General features: G+C 43.3%; 1 protein-coding gene across 1 annotated transcript; it reads left to right on the top strand.

Moving 5' to 3' along the window:
- The first annotated feature begins 219 nt into the window (after window positions 1-219).
- ZKSCAN8 (zinc finger with KRAB and SCAN domains 8) lies at window positions 220-16,520 on the top strand. The gene is made up of 6 exons (XM_025986509.2): window positions 220-842; window positions 5,430-5,952; window positions 6,576-6,714; window positions 8,797-8,888; window positions 9,379-9,499; window positions 10,509-16,520. The coding sequence occupies exons 2-6, from the start codon at window positions 5,536-5,538 to the stop codon at window positions 11,468-11,470; spliced, it is 1,731 nt and encodes a 576-aa protein (XP_025842294.1). The 5' UTR covers window positions 220-842; window positions 5,430-5,535; the 3' UTR covers window positions 11,471-16,520.
- Window positions 16,521-18,110: the final 1,590 nt, after the last annotated feature.

The raw sequence follows: 18,110 nt of genomic DNA, 5'->3' as shown, positions 1-18,110 counted from the left end.
TTGTGAACATAGATTTTCCCCCAACTTTGTGGTGTTAAAACTAGAGTCTACCAGTGAAGCTTCCCTCACAGATACAGCATTTAAAAGGCTAAGCTGCAAAGCAGGTTTTTTTTTAAGAGATTGCAATTCAGCAGGAAAGCAAGGGCTTGAACTCAGCTAAAAGTTCGTTGCAAATTTGTATTCAATCACCGTGATTTTTTTTTAAGATTTAATTTATTTATTCATGAGAGATCCAGAGAGAGGCAGAGACACAGGCAGAGGGAGAAGCAGGCATCCTGCAGGGAACCTATACCGGACTGGATCCTAGGAGGCCAGGATCATGACTTGAGCCAAAGGCAGATGCTCAACCACTGAGCAACCCATGATTTTTTGAACAGTAGCCTAAAGTGTACTATCCTCCATGCCAAACGGGATTCCAAAGGCTATGAACTGTGATTGGCAGGAATGCCTCATGCAACTGGCAGTCTGCGCAGGAGGCCTGGAGAGAGGCAGCAACGGGCCGGCCGGGCTGTTTGCGTGCCCAGGCCCCCAGCCCGAACCCACCTTCCCACTCCAGTCCGCGGACCGAGTGGCACGCAGGCTCCGATGAGCTGGGGCCCGCGGGGGGATGCGCGCGCGTCGCTCAGGCCGAGCGACCATAGAGCTTCGAGGCCTCCAGCGTTCCTAGAGAGCTTCCGGAAGTGCCTCGGGTCTATGTTGTGCCTCCGCGGGTCTGGAAGTTAGGGCTGCAGGGCCCTGGGCCGGCGACAGCTTTCTCCCGATTTTCTCCCCGCCTTTCCCTCCTGGTCCGTCCGGCCTATGCAGCCCGCCTTTCCCGTCCCGTGCTGCCCCTGGAGCTCGTGGTGAGTAACGGTTCGGGCTCCGGGCGGAGGAGGACAGCTCTTTGTGGCCGGACTAGGCCGCTGCTGGGGACGGACCTGAGGGTCTGGAGAGGGCCCCAGAGGCGGGGGCGCCTGGACTGTGGGGGTCGGGGCCGCTGAGACCCCCCCATGGGGGATAGCTCCCCTCTTCCGCTCCTTTCTTTGTGAAGGTGTATGAAAACGGGAAAACCGCCCCCGCGTTACCTTTTATCCAGCTGTTTCCACCCCCTGAATTATTTAGCACTTTCGCATTTCCTTCATAGTACAACTTTCTCTTTTCTTTCTTTTTTTAAAGCAATATATTGCTTTTGGAAGCCCTAATTATTCCTGGAAACCTACTTTTGCTGTTACTCTGCTCTTTGTAGTGTATTCAGAAAATGGTGGTATGTTGGTTGGGTAACTGCAAAAGACACGTTTTTCACAACTTTGGGGTAATAGAGAATTCAGCCTTACTCAGAATATTTCGTTTATCAAAGGTAAGAAAAGTAAATGCCTGGGAACTCTTCTAGAGGGGCCCCCTTCCCAACAGTCCTGTCACTCACTAGTCATTTTGTCAGGCGACATGAATACTGCCACTGCCACCAACTAAAAAGGATCCATATTCCTGTTTGGGTAGTTAAGTATCTTTATGCAGTAATCATTGTTTTTACAAACGCTTAAGTATTTTGAATCTGTGCTGTGGTTGAGTGTGGCATGTGGTAGATGTTAAAACTGGCTTCCAGGGATCCCTGGGTGGCGCAGCGGTTTCGCGCCTGCCTTTGGCCCAGGGCGCGATCCTGGAGACTCGGGATCGAATCCCACGTCAGGATCCCGGCATGGAGCCTGCTTCTCCCTCTGCCTGTGTCTCTGCCTCTGTGTGTGTGTGTGTGTGTGTGTGTGTGTGTGACTATCATAAATAAATAAAAATTAAAAAAAAAAACTGGCTTCCACAGTTTGAGGTAACTGTAAAGGACGGGATTTTCTCTCCTTCTCTCTCTCTCTTTTTTTTTTTTTTTTTTTTTAAGATTTTTGTTTATTCATGAGAGACAGAGGCAGAGACATAGGCAGAGAGAGAAGCAGGCTCCCTGTGGGGAGTGGGACCAGGACTCCATTCCAAGACTCCTGCCCTGGACCTCAGCGGAAGGCAGATGCTCAACCCACGTGCCCCTAAAGGACAGTTTTTGCCTCACCTATTTTTTTCTTGATCTTAAAGCCTGGAAAGTTTCTTATTTTGTTTTAAGTTCCCAAATATCCCAAAGTAGACTTAATTAATCTGAAGAAAGAAAACATTTGTTTTCACCTCTAAAAAAGAATGCTACTAAAATCTGAATTGTGGGACACCTGGATGGTTCAGTGGGTTAAGCCTCTGACTCTTGATTTGGGTTCAGGTCCTGAGATTGAGCCCCCTGAGACTGGGCTCAGCAAGGAATCTGCTTAAGACACTCTCTTCCTCTGTCCTTCCTCTCTCCCCCCTTCTCTCCCTCTCTCTCTGAAATAAATAATTCTTCCCTCTAAAATGCTGACAAAGCAGTGTTTTAAAAATAATAAAATGTGAGTTGTGCCTTTAGTAGTTGACAGGATTTTTTTTTTTTTTTTTTTTTAATTTGAAGCAGACCGGGCCAGGCACCTGGCTGGCTCAGTCAGAAGAGCTTGGGACTCTTTTTTTTTTTTTTTTTTTTTTTTTTATTTATGATAGTCAGAGAGAGAGAGAGAGGCAGAGGGAGAAGCAGGCTCCATGCACCGGGAGTCCGACGTAGGATTCGATCCTGGGTCTCCGGGATCGCGCCCTGGTCCAAAGGCAGGCGCCAAACCGCTGCGCCACCCAGGGATCCCAGTTGACAGGATTATATAGCATTTGAGATCAGACTTTACAGATTGGCTGTTTTAACTTCCTAAATCAGTAAACTTAACCAGGTTTGTTGTTGTTTTTGTTTTTAAGATGTCTCAATATATAGAGACACCTGGGTGGCTCAGTTCTCTGTCTTTGGTTCAGGCGGTGATCCTGGGATTGAGTCCCATGTCAGGCTCCCTGCAGGGAGCCTGCTTCTCTCTCTGTGTCTCTCATGAACAGATAAATAAAATATTTTTTAAACTTATTTATTTATGTTTAAAGAATTTGTTTATTTAAGACCATGTGCACCTCCAGCACAAACAGGGGAGAGGGGCAAAGGGAGAGGGACCAGCTGACTGCCGGCTGAGCAGGGAGCCCATCACAGAGCTCAATCAAGACCTGAACCAAATGCAGACACTTAACTAAGCCACCCAAGCACCCCCATTTAAGAGTGAGAGAGAGCTCAGGGGGGAGGGGCAGAAAGAATCTCAAGGTGACTTCAGGCTGAGTGCAGAGTCCTACCCCAGCTAGACCTCTCCACAGTGAGATCAAGACCTGAGGTGAAACCCAGAGTCTCATGCTTAACCGAATGAACTATCCAGGTGCTCCTTGACCAGTGTTCTTAAGAGAAGATGTAAGAAGCAGTCTTTACGCATAAAATGTTTACCAATTTAATGCGGATGTGTATACATGAAACTGAGAAAAGGATACATAATAGATTAATTTTGTAGTCCATATCTTTGTACTTGATTATAGGTTGTAATTGTCAAAAACCTGATTGGAGAAGGAAGAGACTAAAAAGTAGAAAATGAACTACTAAAAAGAATAATCAGGATGGAGAATGAACAAGACTGGTTGGCTGATTTGGTATAAATTATGAATAAATCTGGTAATTAAATGACTTCTATGGGTCTTACTCTTGAGACTTTATTTGATATCATTTAATATGATGTTGATGTATTTATTTTTTTTTAAAGATTTTATTTATTTATTCATGAGAGAGAGAAAGAGAGGCAGAGACACAGGCAGAGGGAGAAGCAGGCTCCATGCAGGGAGCCCAACGTGGGGCTTGATCCCGAAACTCCAGGATCACGCCCTGGGCTGAAGGCGGTGCTAAACTGCTGAGCCACCCAGGGATCCCAATGTTGGTGTATTTAATATCTTAACATAAAATTCTCAAATGGTGCACAGTTAACATTAAAGTATTTTGTATTTATAGCTAGTGTGTTGTTGTTGTTTTTTTCTTTTTAAAGATTTTATTTTTTTTATTTATTCATGAGAGAGACAGAGGCAGAGACATAGGCAGAGGGAGAAGCAGGCTCCACACAGGGAGCCCGATGCTGGACTCGATCCCCAGACCCGGGATCATGTCCTGGGCTGAAGGCAGATGCCCAACCACTGAGCCACCCAGGCGTCCCGAAAAAATGTAAATTAAAACCATAGTGCAGCACCAGAGAGTGGTTAAAAATAAAAGTAAGATAATAAATAAATAAAACCATAGTAAGATATCATTACACACTCAATGGATATCTAAAGTTAAAAGTAAAAGAGTATCAAATGCTTGTCAGGATAGAGCAACAGCAGTTCTCACATAGCTAGTGGAATGCAGAGTGTTATAGCCACATTAGAGGACAGTTTTGCAGTTTCTTATAAAATTATACTTAACCGTATGACCCAGCAGTTTTAGATATTTGCTCAAGTGAAATGAAAACTTGTTCACACTAAAACTCAACATCCAGATGTTCATAGTGGTTTTATTTGTAATTGTCAAAAACTGAAAATAATTTGAGAGCTCTCTCAACTGAAGAATGGATAAATGTACATCCATATAAAGAACAAACTGCTGATACAGTCAACAATATTGATGATCTCATATGGATTATGCTAAGTAAAAGATGCCAGACTCAAAAGGGTACCTACTGTATGATTTTATTTATAAAACACTGTGAAAGTTCATTATTGTGTAGGACTAGATTTCTCGGTTACATGTGTGGTTAGGAACTGTAGGTTCTTTGGAGAGGTAGGGCCAGTGCTCCAAAGAGTTGTAGAGGGAGATAAGGTCTGCAGTAGAAGTAGTAGTTAGCCTTGAGACAGGAGGGAGGATGGAGAGCACAGTAGGATAATGCTGTTAGGTGGAGAAGAGCATGGTGTTAGGACAGTTCTGGACAATACCTTGAGCTAGATTATATAGAAATTAGTCTCCTCAGGATGCCTGGGTGGCTCAATGGTTGAGCATCTGCCTTTGGCTCAGGGCATGATCCTGAGTCACGGGATCGAGTCTTGCATTGGGGTCCCTGTGAGGAGCCTGCTTCTCCCTCTGCCTGTGTCTCTCTCTCTCTGTGTGTCTCATAAATAAATAAAATATTAAAAAAAAATTAGTTTCCTCTGTTGAGTGTGAGGGATAGGCTGAGAGCTTAAGTGTGTTATAACAGTATAGCTGATGTAGTAAATGCTGAAAGAGTTAAATCAGCTTCATTGAGGGCCAGCTGAGGTTAAATGCAGACCTTCAATTAGACCCACTCTGCATAGTTTCCTGACTTTGCTGTATTCCCCATCCCTAAGGAGAGGAAGCAGAAGGAAGGGAATATTCCTCAGATGGGTGTTTGGCATGGCAGAAAGTTAGGGAAGGAGTTACTTCTGGGACAGTGGAGGGATCACTTAAATGACTGAGCCATGAGGTATGTGTTGCGGTAAGGAGCTTGTTAAGACGCCTTAGTAAATTACTATGACCTTTGACTTGCTTTAATGTTGTTTGACAGTTTCTCTACCCTAAGAATTGCCCTTACAGAAGAGATCCTTGGAAAGTTCTTCTCTTAAGATAAAAAAGATAGTGGAAACAAGCGTCCCGAGCTTTTCCAGCCCTAAATGGCAGCAGAATCAAGAAAATTGTTAGCCCCATCCACACCAGACCAAGCTCCAGAAGAAGACTTGGTAATCGTCAAGGTAGAGGAAGATCATGGCTGGGACCAGGAATCTAGTCTGCACGAAAAGAACCCTCCTGGCCAAGAGCTGTTTCGCCTGCGCTTCAGGAAGTTATGCTACCAGGAGACATTAGGACCCCGAGAAGCTCTGATCCAGCTCCGCGCACTTTGCCATCAGTGGCTGAGGCCAGATTTGAACACCAAGGAGCAGATCTTGGAGTTACTAGTGCTAGAGCAGTTCTTGACCATCCTGCCTGAGGAGCTCCAAACTCTGGTTAAGGAACATCAGCTAGAGAACGGAGAGGAGGTGGTAACCCTATTGGAGGATTTGGAAAGGCAGATTGATATATTAGGCCGGCCAGTAAGTAAAAGGAGTGTGCATGCTGTGACTGGGTGGTTTGGAACCTGGCTGGAGGAATATTGGCACCACAACAGGAGAATAAAGAAAGGCTGGATCCATTTCTGTTGTAGGAGGATGAAGATAGGTCTAGTGCCATGTGGCTTATATTTGTAGAGTTCTTTTTATTTTTGTGAAGGCTATGTATACATTTTTTTATCCTCGTAACATTCTTGGCAACTAGGCAACTATTATTATTCCTCTTTGCCAGATGGGAAACTGATATGTAGAGAGCTTGTTACTTGAATTACTCTGGACACATAATTAAAGGTAGATCTGAGACCAGACCTCAGTTTCCTAGTGCATTACCAAAGTTTTTTTCTGCTAAATAGCACTGCTTTAAGTTTCTGTTTATCATTCTTTCCATACATTACATGTGCAGAATGGCAGGAAGGGAGGGCATCAGCAGAAATGATGCCTTTCTGTGCTAATCAACATGTTTGTGTTCTCACTGCCCCTAGGAAGTAGGTGAAATTCTGCTTCCTTTAACAAGCATATATGCCTATAGGTGTGCCTGGGTCCCCTTATGCTGTTCGCTTCCTTTCACAAAGGAATTCCTTGTAATGCAACTGTCCCCTTGTTTTCAGGTCCCAGCCCGTGCACATGGACATGGACTCTGGGAAGAGGTAGTGAATTCAGAGTCTGCACCAGAGCTTCCACATACTCAGCTCCGACCTGTGGCAGCCCAGCATAAATCTCTGGTGCCCCAAGGGTCACAAGAGAGAGGTGAGGGGCCAGATCTCATTGACGAGGAAGGAGGAGTAAGAAGAGAAAGGAAGTGCCTGTTGAGTTCCTAGAGAACCAGCAAATAGAATTTCTGTGTTTTTGTAGGCTTCAAATACAGATTGTCAGTCCCACTGCTAAATTCATGAACAAATTAAAGAATTCGGGAATTTTTATATCTTCACACGTTTCTGTTATCCCAGTGTATTAACAACATAGTCATTTTTGCGGTTTTGTTGGTAATATGTCACTTTCTTTGAAACTATTTCAGTATATGATTCCTCATGCAAGAACATTTTCTTGGATAGCCTCAATAAATGCATCACAGTTAGGAAATGTAATGCTGATACAGTACTAATCTGGTCCACAGTTTATATTTTTGTTTTGCCAGTTGTCCCAATAATGTTCTTCCAGAGTCCAGTCCAGGATTATCCTTTGTAGTCAGTTGCGTCTCTGTAGATGCCTTTAATTTGGAATAGTTCCTCAGCCATTTGCCTTTCATGACTTTGACAATTCTGATAAGTACAGGTCGGTTCTTTTACAAAATGACTGCAATTTGGGCTTGTGTGATGTTTCCTTATGTGTAAATTCCAGTTGTGTGTATGTGGTAGGAGTACCCCAGAAGTGCTATTGCCGCCACCTTTGCAGTACAGCAGCAATTTGTCCTATTCCTGTTTTTTTTGTTTGTTTGTTTTATTTTTTTGAATATTTTATTTATTCATGAGAGACATGGAGAGAGACAGACAGACACAGGCAGAGGGAGAAGCACGTTCCATGTAGGGAGCCCAGTGTGGGACTCCATCCCAGGTCTCCAGGATCAGGCCCTGGGCTGAAGGTGGCGCTAAACTGCTGAGCCACCCAGGCTGCCCATGGTGTTGGTATTTTTGATGACTTAGTTAAGGTTATTCTTGCTAGGTTAGTCATTATAAAGTTAATATTTTTCTCTTTGTAGTTAATAAGTAATTTGTGGCAAGATCCTCTTGAATCTCTTCATCAAGCTTCTGTTGCTGAAACACTAACATGTATTTGTTGTAATAGAGAGTGTTCCCTCCTCCCCCTTTTATTTTATTAATTTGTCAGTATGGACTCATAAATTCTTATTTTATTCCAGAAATAAAATATCTCTGTTTTTATTTGTTACTATGTTTATTTTTATGCTTAAATTGTCTGAGATTTGGTCAGAGGAGGCCCCTCTGGCTGACTCCTGCATCCTTTTGACATTTCTCCATTATTTTTGAGAATTTCTTACCTTCTTACAGAACAAGATATTCTAAACTCGTCTCATACTTGCTCTGCTTTTCTTACTGTTTCACTTTTTTTTTTTTTTTTACTGTTTCACTTATGTGGTTTAAAGCAATTTGTTTCATAAATGGATTTTTAATATTTCTAAAAGAACAACATAGAAACAGTTTCAGCTAGTAATATGATTATTGTCTAAAATTCTAAAGCTTGTTGTCCAAGACACAGTAGTCGGTTAATTTTGGTATTGCTTGTCTGGTATCTCTAGGAAGCAGATACTGGTAGTCATGGTAGACATTTCAGAAAGGTAATAGAGTTAATAGAGAGAAATTTGTTCTATTCCATTTGCCAAGAGATCAAGACCTAAATAAACTCTGTACAGAAGCACAAGAATAGAATGTAGCTTTGGTGGGAGAAAATAAATTATAAAGCAATTCCTGTTAGGAAACCAGTACTCTATTTTTGACATTCAATTTGAGGCTGAGTAGGACATGCAAGAGCAGATGTGTTGTGGGCAACCATAGGTATAGATCCAGTGCTCAAGATATCAGCATTTTATTTTACTCTTTTTATTAAAAAAAAAACAAATATATTTACATATGTATGTGTTACTTTTAAAGTTTACTTAAGCAATCTCTGGACCCAGCTTGGGGCTTGAATTTATAATCCGGAGATCAAGAACTGCATTCTCTACCTACCAAGCCAGCCAGGGGCCCCTCAGCATTTTATGTGCAAAATCTGATATGCATATGTTTTGAAATGCAAGCATCTTTGGAATGAGTTAGCGCTGACTGCTGCAAATGTGGGACAGGGCTGGTCTCACTCAGCTCCTTTTTTCTCTCTCAGCCATCTCTACTTCTCAGAGTCCTACGCCTTCCCAGAAAGGAAGTCCTGGAGACCAGGAGATGACAGCAACACTTCTCACAGCAGGGTTCCAGGTGAGTTGTACTGCTTCTCCCTGAACCCCAGCCCTGGAGTTCCAGCAGCAATAGTGGCATCTACCTTATGTCTGGACTCGCTGTACCAGTATTGACCAAGAAACTTGCCCCAAATTCTTTTTGCATGATTCTTTTTCTTTTTAATTCATAAGAGACAGAGAGAGAGGCAGAGACATAGGCAGAGACAAAAGCAGGCTCCATGCAGGGAGCCTAATGTGGGACTAAATCCTGAGATTCCAGGATTACGCCCTGGGCCGAAGGCAGGCGTGCTCAACCGCTGAGCCATCCAGGGGGGTCCCTTTTTGCATGATTCTTAATTTTTCCCTCCAATAAAACTGGTGCATTTCCCTCTTCCTCCAAGCTGCTTTAGATCCCTTTACACAGTATGTTCCCACCCCTTGATCCTCTCCAACCCTGGCGGATCTCTGATACTCTTAGCTTGACCTGTAGAATAGTCCCGGTCCCACATGGGGATTTTGTTTTGTTTCAGACTTTGGAGAAGATCGAAGACATGGCTGTGTCCCTAATTCGAGAGGAGTGGCTTCTTGATCCATCACAGAAGGATCGCAGAGATAATAGGCCAGAGAATTACAGAAACATGTTCTCCCTGGGTAAGGAGAGCTCTGGTTATTGTTATCAATTAAGGTGTTTTGTTATGTGATAGTAGCTGTGATCTTCCTGAGAGACATTGTTGAGGAACTCAAGAACTAACAGAAACAATGCTCTAAGATGGATTTCTGTTCTCCAGTCCAGGACTCCTCTTGTGTACTGTTCTGTATGCAGTTGGAGTTATTTCTTCTGCTCCCAGGCCTGTAGAATATTTACCTAGATTTCACCCTGTTAGGCTGTTGTGCCTCTGCCCTTTCAGTGACTGCGGCTTTTTTCCCTTTCTGTCCCATTAGGTTTTTCAGCAGTTCCATATTTCTTCCCACTCCCCAGCTTCTCCTCAGGTGATCCCTTCCCTGCTTTAGTGCCCTCCCAACATCCCTCTTTCTTTTCTTTTTCTTTCTTTTTTTTTTTTTTTTTTTTTTAAAGATTTTATTTATTTAGGGCAGCCCCGGTGGGGCAGTGGTTTAGTGCTGCCTGCAGCCCAGGGCGTGATCCTGGAGACCCTGGATCGAGTCCCACATCGGGCTCTTTGCGTGGAGCCTGCTTCTCCCTCTGCCTGTGTCTCTGCCTCTCTCTCCGTGTCTCTGTGAATAAATAAATAAATTTTTTTTAAGATTAATTTATTTATGAGAAACACACAGAGAGAGAGAGAAAGAGAGAGGCAGAGAGACAGGCAGAGGGAGAAGCAGGCTCCACGCAGAGAGCCCGGTGTGGGACTCGATCCAGGGTCTCCAGGATCACGCCCTGGGCTGCAGGCGGCACTAAACCACTGCCCTACCGGGGCTGCCCATCTTTCTTTATCCCTCTTTCTTTATGGCACTTCTTCCCCATTTGGCCTGTGGGGCTTGTGCTAGACCCTGCTTTCATCTCCCTCTATGACAGCATTTGGAAACAGATGGAAGCTTTGTGTTTACTGCTAGTTTTCCATGTGTTTCCCTTATGTTTGATTCTTTTTTAACATAGAGAATAGAAAGTGACTTTAGCTTGATGTTTCTCACATTTTCATTTCAGGTGGTGAGACCAGGAATGAGAACAGGGAATTAGCTTCAAAACAGGTAATATCTACTGGAATCCAACCACATGGAGAGACAGCTGCCAGATGCAACGGGGATGTTATCGGGGGTCTTGAGCATGGAGAAACCCGAGATCTTCTGGGCAGATTAGAAAGGCAGCGGGGAAATCCCGCCCAGGAGAGACGACATAAATGTGATGAATGTGGGAAGAGCTTTGCTCAGAGCTCAGGCCTTGTTCGCCACTGGAGAATCCACACTGGGGAGAAACCCTACCAATGTAATGTGTGTGGTAAAGCCTTCAGTTACAGGTCAGCCCTTCTTTCCCATCAGGATATCCACAACAAAGTAAAGCGCTATCACTGTAAGGAGTGTGGGAAAGCCTTCAGTCAGAACACAGGCCTGATCCTGCACCAGAGAATCCATACTGGGGAGAAGCCATATCAGTGCAATCAGTGTGGAAAGGCCTTCAGTCAGAGCGCGGGCCTGATCCTGCACCAGAGAATCCACAGTGGGGAGAGACCCTATGAGTGTAATGAGTGTGGGAAGGCCTTCAGTCATAGCTCTCACCTCATTGGACATCAGAGAATCCACACTGGGGAGAAGCCCTATGAGTGTGATGAGTGTGGGAAAACCTTCAGGCGGAGCTCACATCTTATTGGCCATCAGAGAAGCCACACTGGGGAGAAACCCTACAAATGTAATGAGTGTGGGAGGGCCTTCAGTCAGAAGTCAGGCCTTATTGAACATCAGAGAATCCACACTGGAGAAAGACCCTATAAATGTAAAGAATGTGGGAAAGCTTTCAATGGGAACACTGGCCTCATACAGCATCTGAGAATTCACACAGGGGAGAAGCCCTATCAATGTAATGAATGTGGGAAAGCCTTTATTCAGAGATCAAGTCTCATTCGGCATCAGAGAATCCACAGTGGAGAAAAATCTGAATCCATAGGAGTTTAGGGAAAAAAACACAGTATTGGTTTGGGCATTATTCAACATGAGAGAAACATGCTGGTGAGAGGTCTTTCAGTGTAGTAAAAAGCCAGAGTGTGTCATCATTGCAGTCTCACCCATGGTCAGAATTAATATTGGTGGTGGAGTTAGAATAACTCTTCAGTAGTTTGGGCCAGTGCCTTGATGCAGGTGGATTAGGTTGACTGTCTTGGGAGGTGTCTGAAGGAGTGGCACTCCTGATGGCCTAAAGGATCCTTTAGAAACACAATAGCATTAGGGCAGGTTGCTTGTCATGGAGGCACTTAGTTTTGTTTTGGGAGAATAGCTGTAGGTTTGAGAGAGGCTACACACCTCCTAGTTCCTCTGCTTCTTCCCATCTCCTCTGATCCCCTTCCGCCATTGGTTCCCCTGAGGGTGTACTTGTGCTCCATATCTGATCTGAGAAGCTACTTTAGAGTTTGAAGCAGCCTCTATGTGAGACTTATTTTGTATTTAGCTTTCTAAGAACCTAGTTCTAGGGAAATTTTTACAGGCACTTAATGTATTTATGCTTAAGTGTGCATTTTGTTTTTATTCTAATGTTCCTGATAGTGAAAACCTGTATTCCCACGCAAACTCAGAATGCTATATTTTTAACAGCACTCCAGCATTTTTCTTCATATATCACCTTCACTGACTCCACTGAGTCATTGGGCATCTATACGTATTCCTCACCACCCCCAGCCCCAGCCCCAGTACCTGTGTCAGCAAAGGAAGTGATGGTTGTGGGGATGAAGCAGAGAAAGAGGTGAGTGGAGACTCAGCCTGAGTACTCTTGAGCTTCTGTGGTTGTACCTTTTGGTGACTTCTGGCTTTCCTTTCCACCTTCCCACTGTATACTGTGGTGCACAGGTGTTTAAACTCTCCCCATTACAGCATCACGTGGGAGAAAGAGGAGACAGGTACGTGAAGAAGACCTAAAAATCCTTACAAAGAACATACACTCAACCCTCTTGACCTGTTACAGTACTGTCCTCTCTGGTTCTTATCAGTCTGCACAAACCCCTGACCTGATGATCTGTATCACTCATGCCATTACCCTGGTCCCACCTCATTAGATGGCCTTAGTACCTTACCCTCCATTCTCCAGGTGTTCTTACCATTAGCTATGTCCACAGTGGTGATCTGTCAAATACTTTACCTCCTAGATCCTCATCCTTCTGAATTCTGGTGTACTCCCATCTGTAATCCAGCAGAGACACAGTATTAACTCCTCATCACCAGGCACTATCTTTCTTCTTGGAGGCTTTCTCAGTATACCAAAGGATGTTATATAAAGTAATGAGGCTGGTTTCAGTAACTCACCAGAATCTATGCACCTACATGGTTTGTCCTTTAAATTCAGTACTTCTAATCTAATTATCCTGGTAGTGCTGCTGTTCCAGTAGTGCTACCACTCCTCCAAATATGACCATTAGCCACTTGTTCATCACATTTGTAATGGTTACTTTTGGCTTTTTTCCAAAATCAGCTTTCAGAATTGTAACTGATTCCATTAATCCCGTTCAGAGGGATAGGATACATGCCAAGAGAAGTTACACAACTTCCCATTGACTGTTCTAAGCAGGGACACTTACTTGCTAATCAAATTATTTTACAATTGATGTTTTTTTTCCAAAATCAGTCATAAGATCTCTCATCATAAAGGTCTGCCATTTGGATCATAAATTCCTTCTCTATAAAATCCCTTCTCTTCTCTGCTGTCACCTACTCTGGCCACTAACAACATCAAGGTTATTAATTAAACCTGTTTCACTAAGTCATTTGATACCCACTTGTCATTTGTCATCCTGGTTTCCTTGGTTAACTCTCAATACGGTGCTTTCTGTTTTCTTACTCTTCCCCCTTTATTTATTTTGACCTATAGATTCCCTTGCACTTGAAGGGAATTCCATTCCTCATTCCCTTGTACTTGAAATTTCAAGAAACCACAAATAAATCTGGTTGTCTCCAGATCCTTGCTCCCTGCTTCAGTTACGCCTTACCCTCTGTAAGACACCAGTTCTGCCTGAGGCCGGTGCTGCCTGTGTGCAGATAGGATGGTACGTTGTCAGAGGGAAAATATGTGCACACATACATGCAATCCTCCCACATAGTTCAGAGGGGCACTTGTATTTTATTTCAGTGAAAGCTCTTAGAGCAACATGCTGAAAATGACTAAGTATTCCTGCTAATATCTCTCTACTCAGAGAACTGTGTAGCCATGTTACTTAAACTATAATTACTAAGCATCTGACAGAAATTCAGAGAAAAGAAAATATGCCCAGGAAGATTAGTGTGATGCTGAAATGAATGAGGAAAGATTGTGACTTGAAAGAACTATGGAGGTTGGCTCAGCCCACATATAAAAATAGCCACATAGTGTAAGAAGTAGAAAAGGCTATTGTTTTTGCGGGGGCACACATAGAAGTCCATTCTTGGTCTCCACTTCTTACTCTTGGCACTGGAGTGGTGTTGATCTTTATGACCTTATTGTGAGCTCCTGACTGGGTGATGTGTGCTAAGTTCTTATATCCTGCAGATTCTATTTTTACACTCTTAATCTGAAATGAACTGTTGACCAGTACTTTCTTCTCCCATCATGATCTTTTCATTTTAGCATGATAAAGTAGTTCTTCTGTAACTCTGCTGCCATCCAACTTAGTCATAGAAGACACGTCTTAATAGGTTTCAATGATTTCCACCATTTAGCAAGGTAGCGCTAGAATGTGGATGTTCCCCATATAGAGCAGTTAGCATTACTCTTAGTCCTGAGACTCTAAATAGTCATAGGTGACATTTATTAAGCACTTACTGTGTGCCAAGCCCTGTGCTAAGTATTTCTCTTGGTTATGACATATTATATCCCATATATTATAGACGAGGAAAATAGGCTTAGAGAGGCGAGTTGACCAAGGTTATGTAGCTGGGGAAGTGACAGAGCAGGGACTCTTCCCTACAGGATTAGATTCTTGAGCCTGTGCTGATCACTGTGCTACCATGTCTTTAATGAACACCCTGACCCTGGCCAGCCGTTTGAAAATTCACTGGGGAAGGGAAGGTACAGTGTAGTGCAAATCCATTGCAGTTACTGGAGAATGGGTTGAAAATGTCATTCTAGTTGATAACTGTATCTTTAAATTATACTTTTGATGCTTTGTAGTACTAGAAAACTAAATGGTACAAGTAAAACATGTTTAAAAGAGTAACTCAGAGGATAAAGCAATAATATACAGATTTGAGTACATTTCTCTCTAACCTGCCCCAGGAAACTAAAATTGAAATTGGAGGGAAATGAAATATCCCTGTGCCAGGCCAGGCATGTATGGTCAATTGGGATGACAGTAGTTAAGTTTACCTACAGCATAAATGTGGAAAACCTTCAACTTCACTGCACATTTCCAACTGCTGTTCTGTTTCTTCTATCAGTCATGGTTTTTCAAACATACTATCCATCATCATTAACCCCATTTTCTCATTAATGTACTCTTGAAACTTCTTACTAGCTTTTGTACTCAATATTGCACTGAAGTGTCCTATGGATAAATATGCCTTTTCTTAGTTCTTGTCCTTGTTGATCTGTTTTCATACTGTTGAGTTACCCTGCATCTCAGGAATTCTCTTACTTGGCTTGTGGGATCCTTTTTTTTTTTTTTTTTTTTTTGTCATTTTCCTCTCAATTTCTAGCTTTTGTCTTTTTTCTCCTCTCCACTGAAAATAACCCCCATGTCTTGATTTTATCCAGTTTTTTTTCTATATTCACTTCTATCTATTTTGATTGTTTACACTTATCTTCTGTATTTCAGTAACTTAATATTTCCTGCTTTGTGGGTCAGATAGCTACACAGCTTAGTATTTGAAAACTGATCTCATCACTCTTGTCTCTCACTCCCATCTTCCTTTTAAATAGGCATTATAGCTTAGGTTCTTTAGCCTGAATAGACTCCCTGCCTTGCCTATTTTTTAAGTGGGCTCCAAGCCCAATGTGGGGCTAAAACTCAACGACCCTAAGATGGAGTCCCGTGCTCCCCTGACTGAGCCAGCCAGGCACCCTGTACTTCATATTTCTTTTCCCCATCTTGAATTGTCTTTTATTCTTTTTCTGCTCTCCACTCTACGTTCCAATTCTTAGTTTTATCCTTGAGGCTGGATCTTTTACATTTTTGCCATCCCCTTGCAGCCTTCTGCAGATATAGTATCATCTGAGGCCTAGGTAATTGTAATTTCTTTCTAATTCCCTTGCTTTCAAGATCCCCATCCTGTAATGCTTCCTGTTAACGGTGATCCTCCTCCAATCCATTCCCCCCCCCCCTTTTTTTAAAGATTTATTTATTTATTCATTCAGAGAGAGCGAAGAGAGAGGCAGAGACACAGGCAGAGGGAGAAGCAGGCTCCCTGCAGGAAGCCCAATATGGGACTCAATCCTGGGTCTCCAGGATCATACCCTGGGTTGCAGGCGGCGCTAAACCGCTGCATCACCGGGGCTGCCCCTCCAATCCATTTCCAGTCAAGAACACTCAGCAGATAATTCTTAGCAGAGCACTGGTGTTCGAATTTCCCATTACTTTGCCCTTTGTGCTTAATCTGCCCTAGCCTCATTCTCCAGCATATTCACCTCGACTCGTGTTCAAACTTGTCTTACAAGCCCTTGCCCCTGTGCCTTTCTCATCCAGTGTCTTTTGTGTGGATTGTTTTTTGGCCCCAGCTCTTGTTCATCACTCCCTTCAAGCCTAGCTTCTTTATATTTTCTGAGTGAGCTCTCCCTGACTTCATCTCATATGGAGACATCCCTTCTCCTGTGTGCCGCAGCACTTATCCCTTGAATTTGTACTGTGGTCCATGTACTTACTAATATGTTGCTTTGTAATTATTTTCTAGCACTCTGTACTGTAGTTTCATTTGTATTCATTTCCAAAATTAAATTGTAAGCTCCTTGAGGGCAGGAATAATAGCTTTTACATTTGTATCTCTACACCCCCCCAGTGCCTAGTACAGTGCTGAGCACTCAGTAGGTGTTTAATAAATGTTTGTCAAATCATTGTGTGGATCATTTATGAAGTTATCTACAGAAATTTATAAGCTGTTTGCAAGGTTATGTGTCTTACCACTTTGTAGGTAGACTTCTTTATGTACCATATCTATAACTGTTCCTCAGACTAAGACTAAAAAATCCAACTTTTGGGGCACCTGGATGGGTCAGTCGGTTAAGCATCTGACTTTGGCTCAGGTCATGATCTCCATGTCATGGGATTGAGCTTTGCATGGGGCTCAGTGCTCAGCAGGGAGTCTGCTGCTCCCTCTTTCCCTGCCTCTCCCCCTGCTCGCTCTTGGGCTCTCTCAAATAAGTTAATAAAATCCGAAAAAAAAAAAAATCAGCTTTAGGGCACCCCTGGTGCCTCAGCAGTTTAGCGTTGCCTTCAGCCCAGGGCCTGATCCTGGAGACCTGGGATCGAGTCCCATGTCAGGCTCCCTGGATGGAGCCTGCTACTCCCTCTGCCTGTGTCTCTGCCTCTCTCTGTGTGTCTCTCATGAATAAATAAAAAATCTTTTTAAAAAATCTCAACTTTATTTATGTATGTAAGTATGTATGTATGTATGTATGTATTTATTTATTTATTTTAAATCCCAATTTTAGAATATATATGTGAAAACTGAAATACGAAGCTCTTCATTTGTTTGGCCAAATTTATTTATTCATTCCGGAAGAAAATAGGAATAGGAAACTAGGGCAGCCCCAGTGGTACAGCGGTTTAGTGCCGCCTGCAGCCCAGGGCCTGATCCTGGAGACCCAGGATCGAGTCCCACGTCGGGCTCCCTGTGTGGAGCCTGCTTTTCCCTCTGCCTGTGTCTCTGCCTCTCTCTCTGCCTCTCTCTCTCTGTGTCTCTCATGAATAAATAAATAAAATCTTAAAAAAAAAAAAAAAGGAATAGGAAACTAGAGATTACTGTATTTTAAAGTTACCATTGCAGAAGTGCTTGAGAATAGACTTCTGTATCTGAAATTAAATCAATGGTTCTCAATTGGAGAATATTGGCAACATCTGGAGATATTTTCGGTTGTACCATCAGTGAACAGTTGAGATGCTACTGGCATCTAGCAGATTGAGGCGAGGGATGCTGCTCAACATCCTGCATGCCCAAAGAGTCCCCACAACAAAATAAGTTACCTGGTCTAGATATATTTGGGGTATATAGGGAGAAAGAAGAGATAGGAATACTTAGCATTCCAATTAAAAGGTTTTTTTTGTTTTTTTTTTTTTAAGATTTTGTTTATTCATGAAAGACAGAGAGAGGCAGAGACACAGGCAGAGGGAGAAGCAGGCTTAGAGCGGGAGCGGGATGTGAAACTTGATCCCAGGACTCTGGGATCATTCCCTGAGGCCAAAGGCAGATGCTCAACCGCTGAGCCACCCAGGTATCCCACATTTTACATTGTAACTGTGCCATTGTTGGGAGAGACAACCCTCCCTGGACCTCTTGCCCTCCTGCATGTCCTGCTGGGTGTGCCAGCACAGCAGGACCCTGGCCACATTTCTACCCCAGCCACTTGTTTGTATTGTTTATGCCCTTGCTAGCCTTGAGAGATGAGGTCAGGTCACGTCTCTTGGACCAAGAGTAGAGAATAGAA

The sequence above is a fragment of the Vulpes vulpes genome, chromosome 12, assembly GCF_048418805.1.
Source record: "Vulpes vulpes isolate BD-2025 chromosome 12, VulVul3, whole genome shotgun sequence".
Classification (NCBI taxonomy): Eukaryota; Metazoa; Chordata; class Mammalia; order Carnivora; family Canidae; genus Vulpes; species Vulpes vulpes.
The sequence above is the reverse complement of the archived record's forward strand: the minus strand, read 5'-3'. Positions and strand labels throughout refer to the sequence as shown.

What these genes read in the sequence shown, in the direction of transcription:
- ZKSCAN8 (XM_025986509.2), top strand. Translation starts at nt 5,536, where the DNA reads ATGGCAGCAGAATCAAGAAAATTGTTAGCCCCATCCACACCAGACCAA. An exon ending in TTGATATATTAGGCCGGCCA is followed by an intron (nt 5,953 to 6,575) that starts GTAAGTAAAAGG and finishes CCTTGTTTTCAG; the next exon opens with GTCCCAGCCCGTGCACATGG. An exon ending in CAGAAACATGTTCTCCCTGG is followed by an intron (nt 9,500 to 10,508) that starts GTAAGGAGAGCT and finishes TTTTCATTTCAG; the next exon opens with GTGGTGAGACCAGGAATGAG.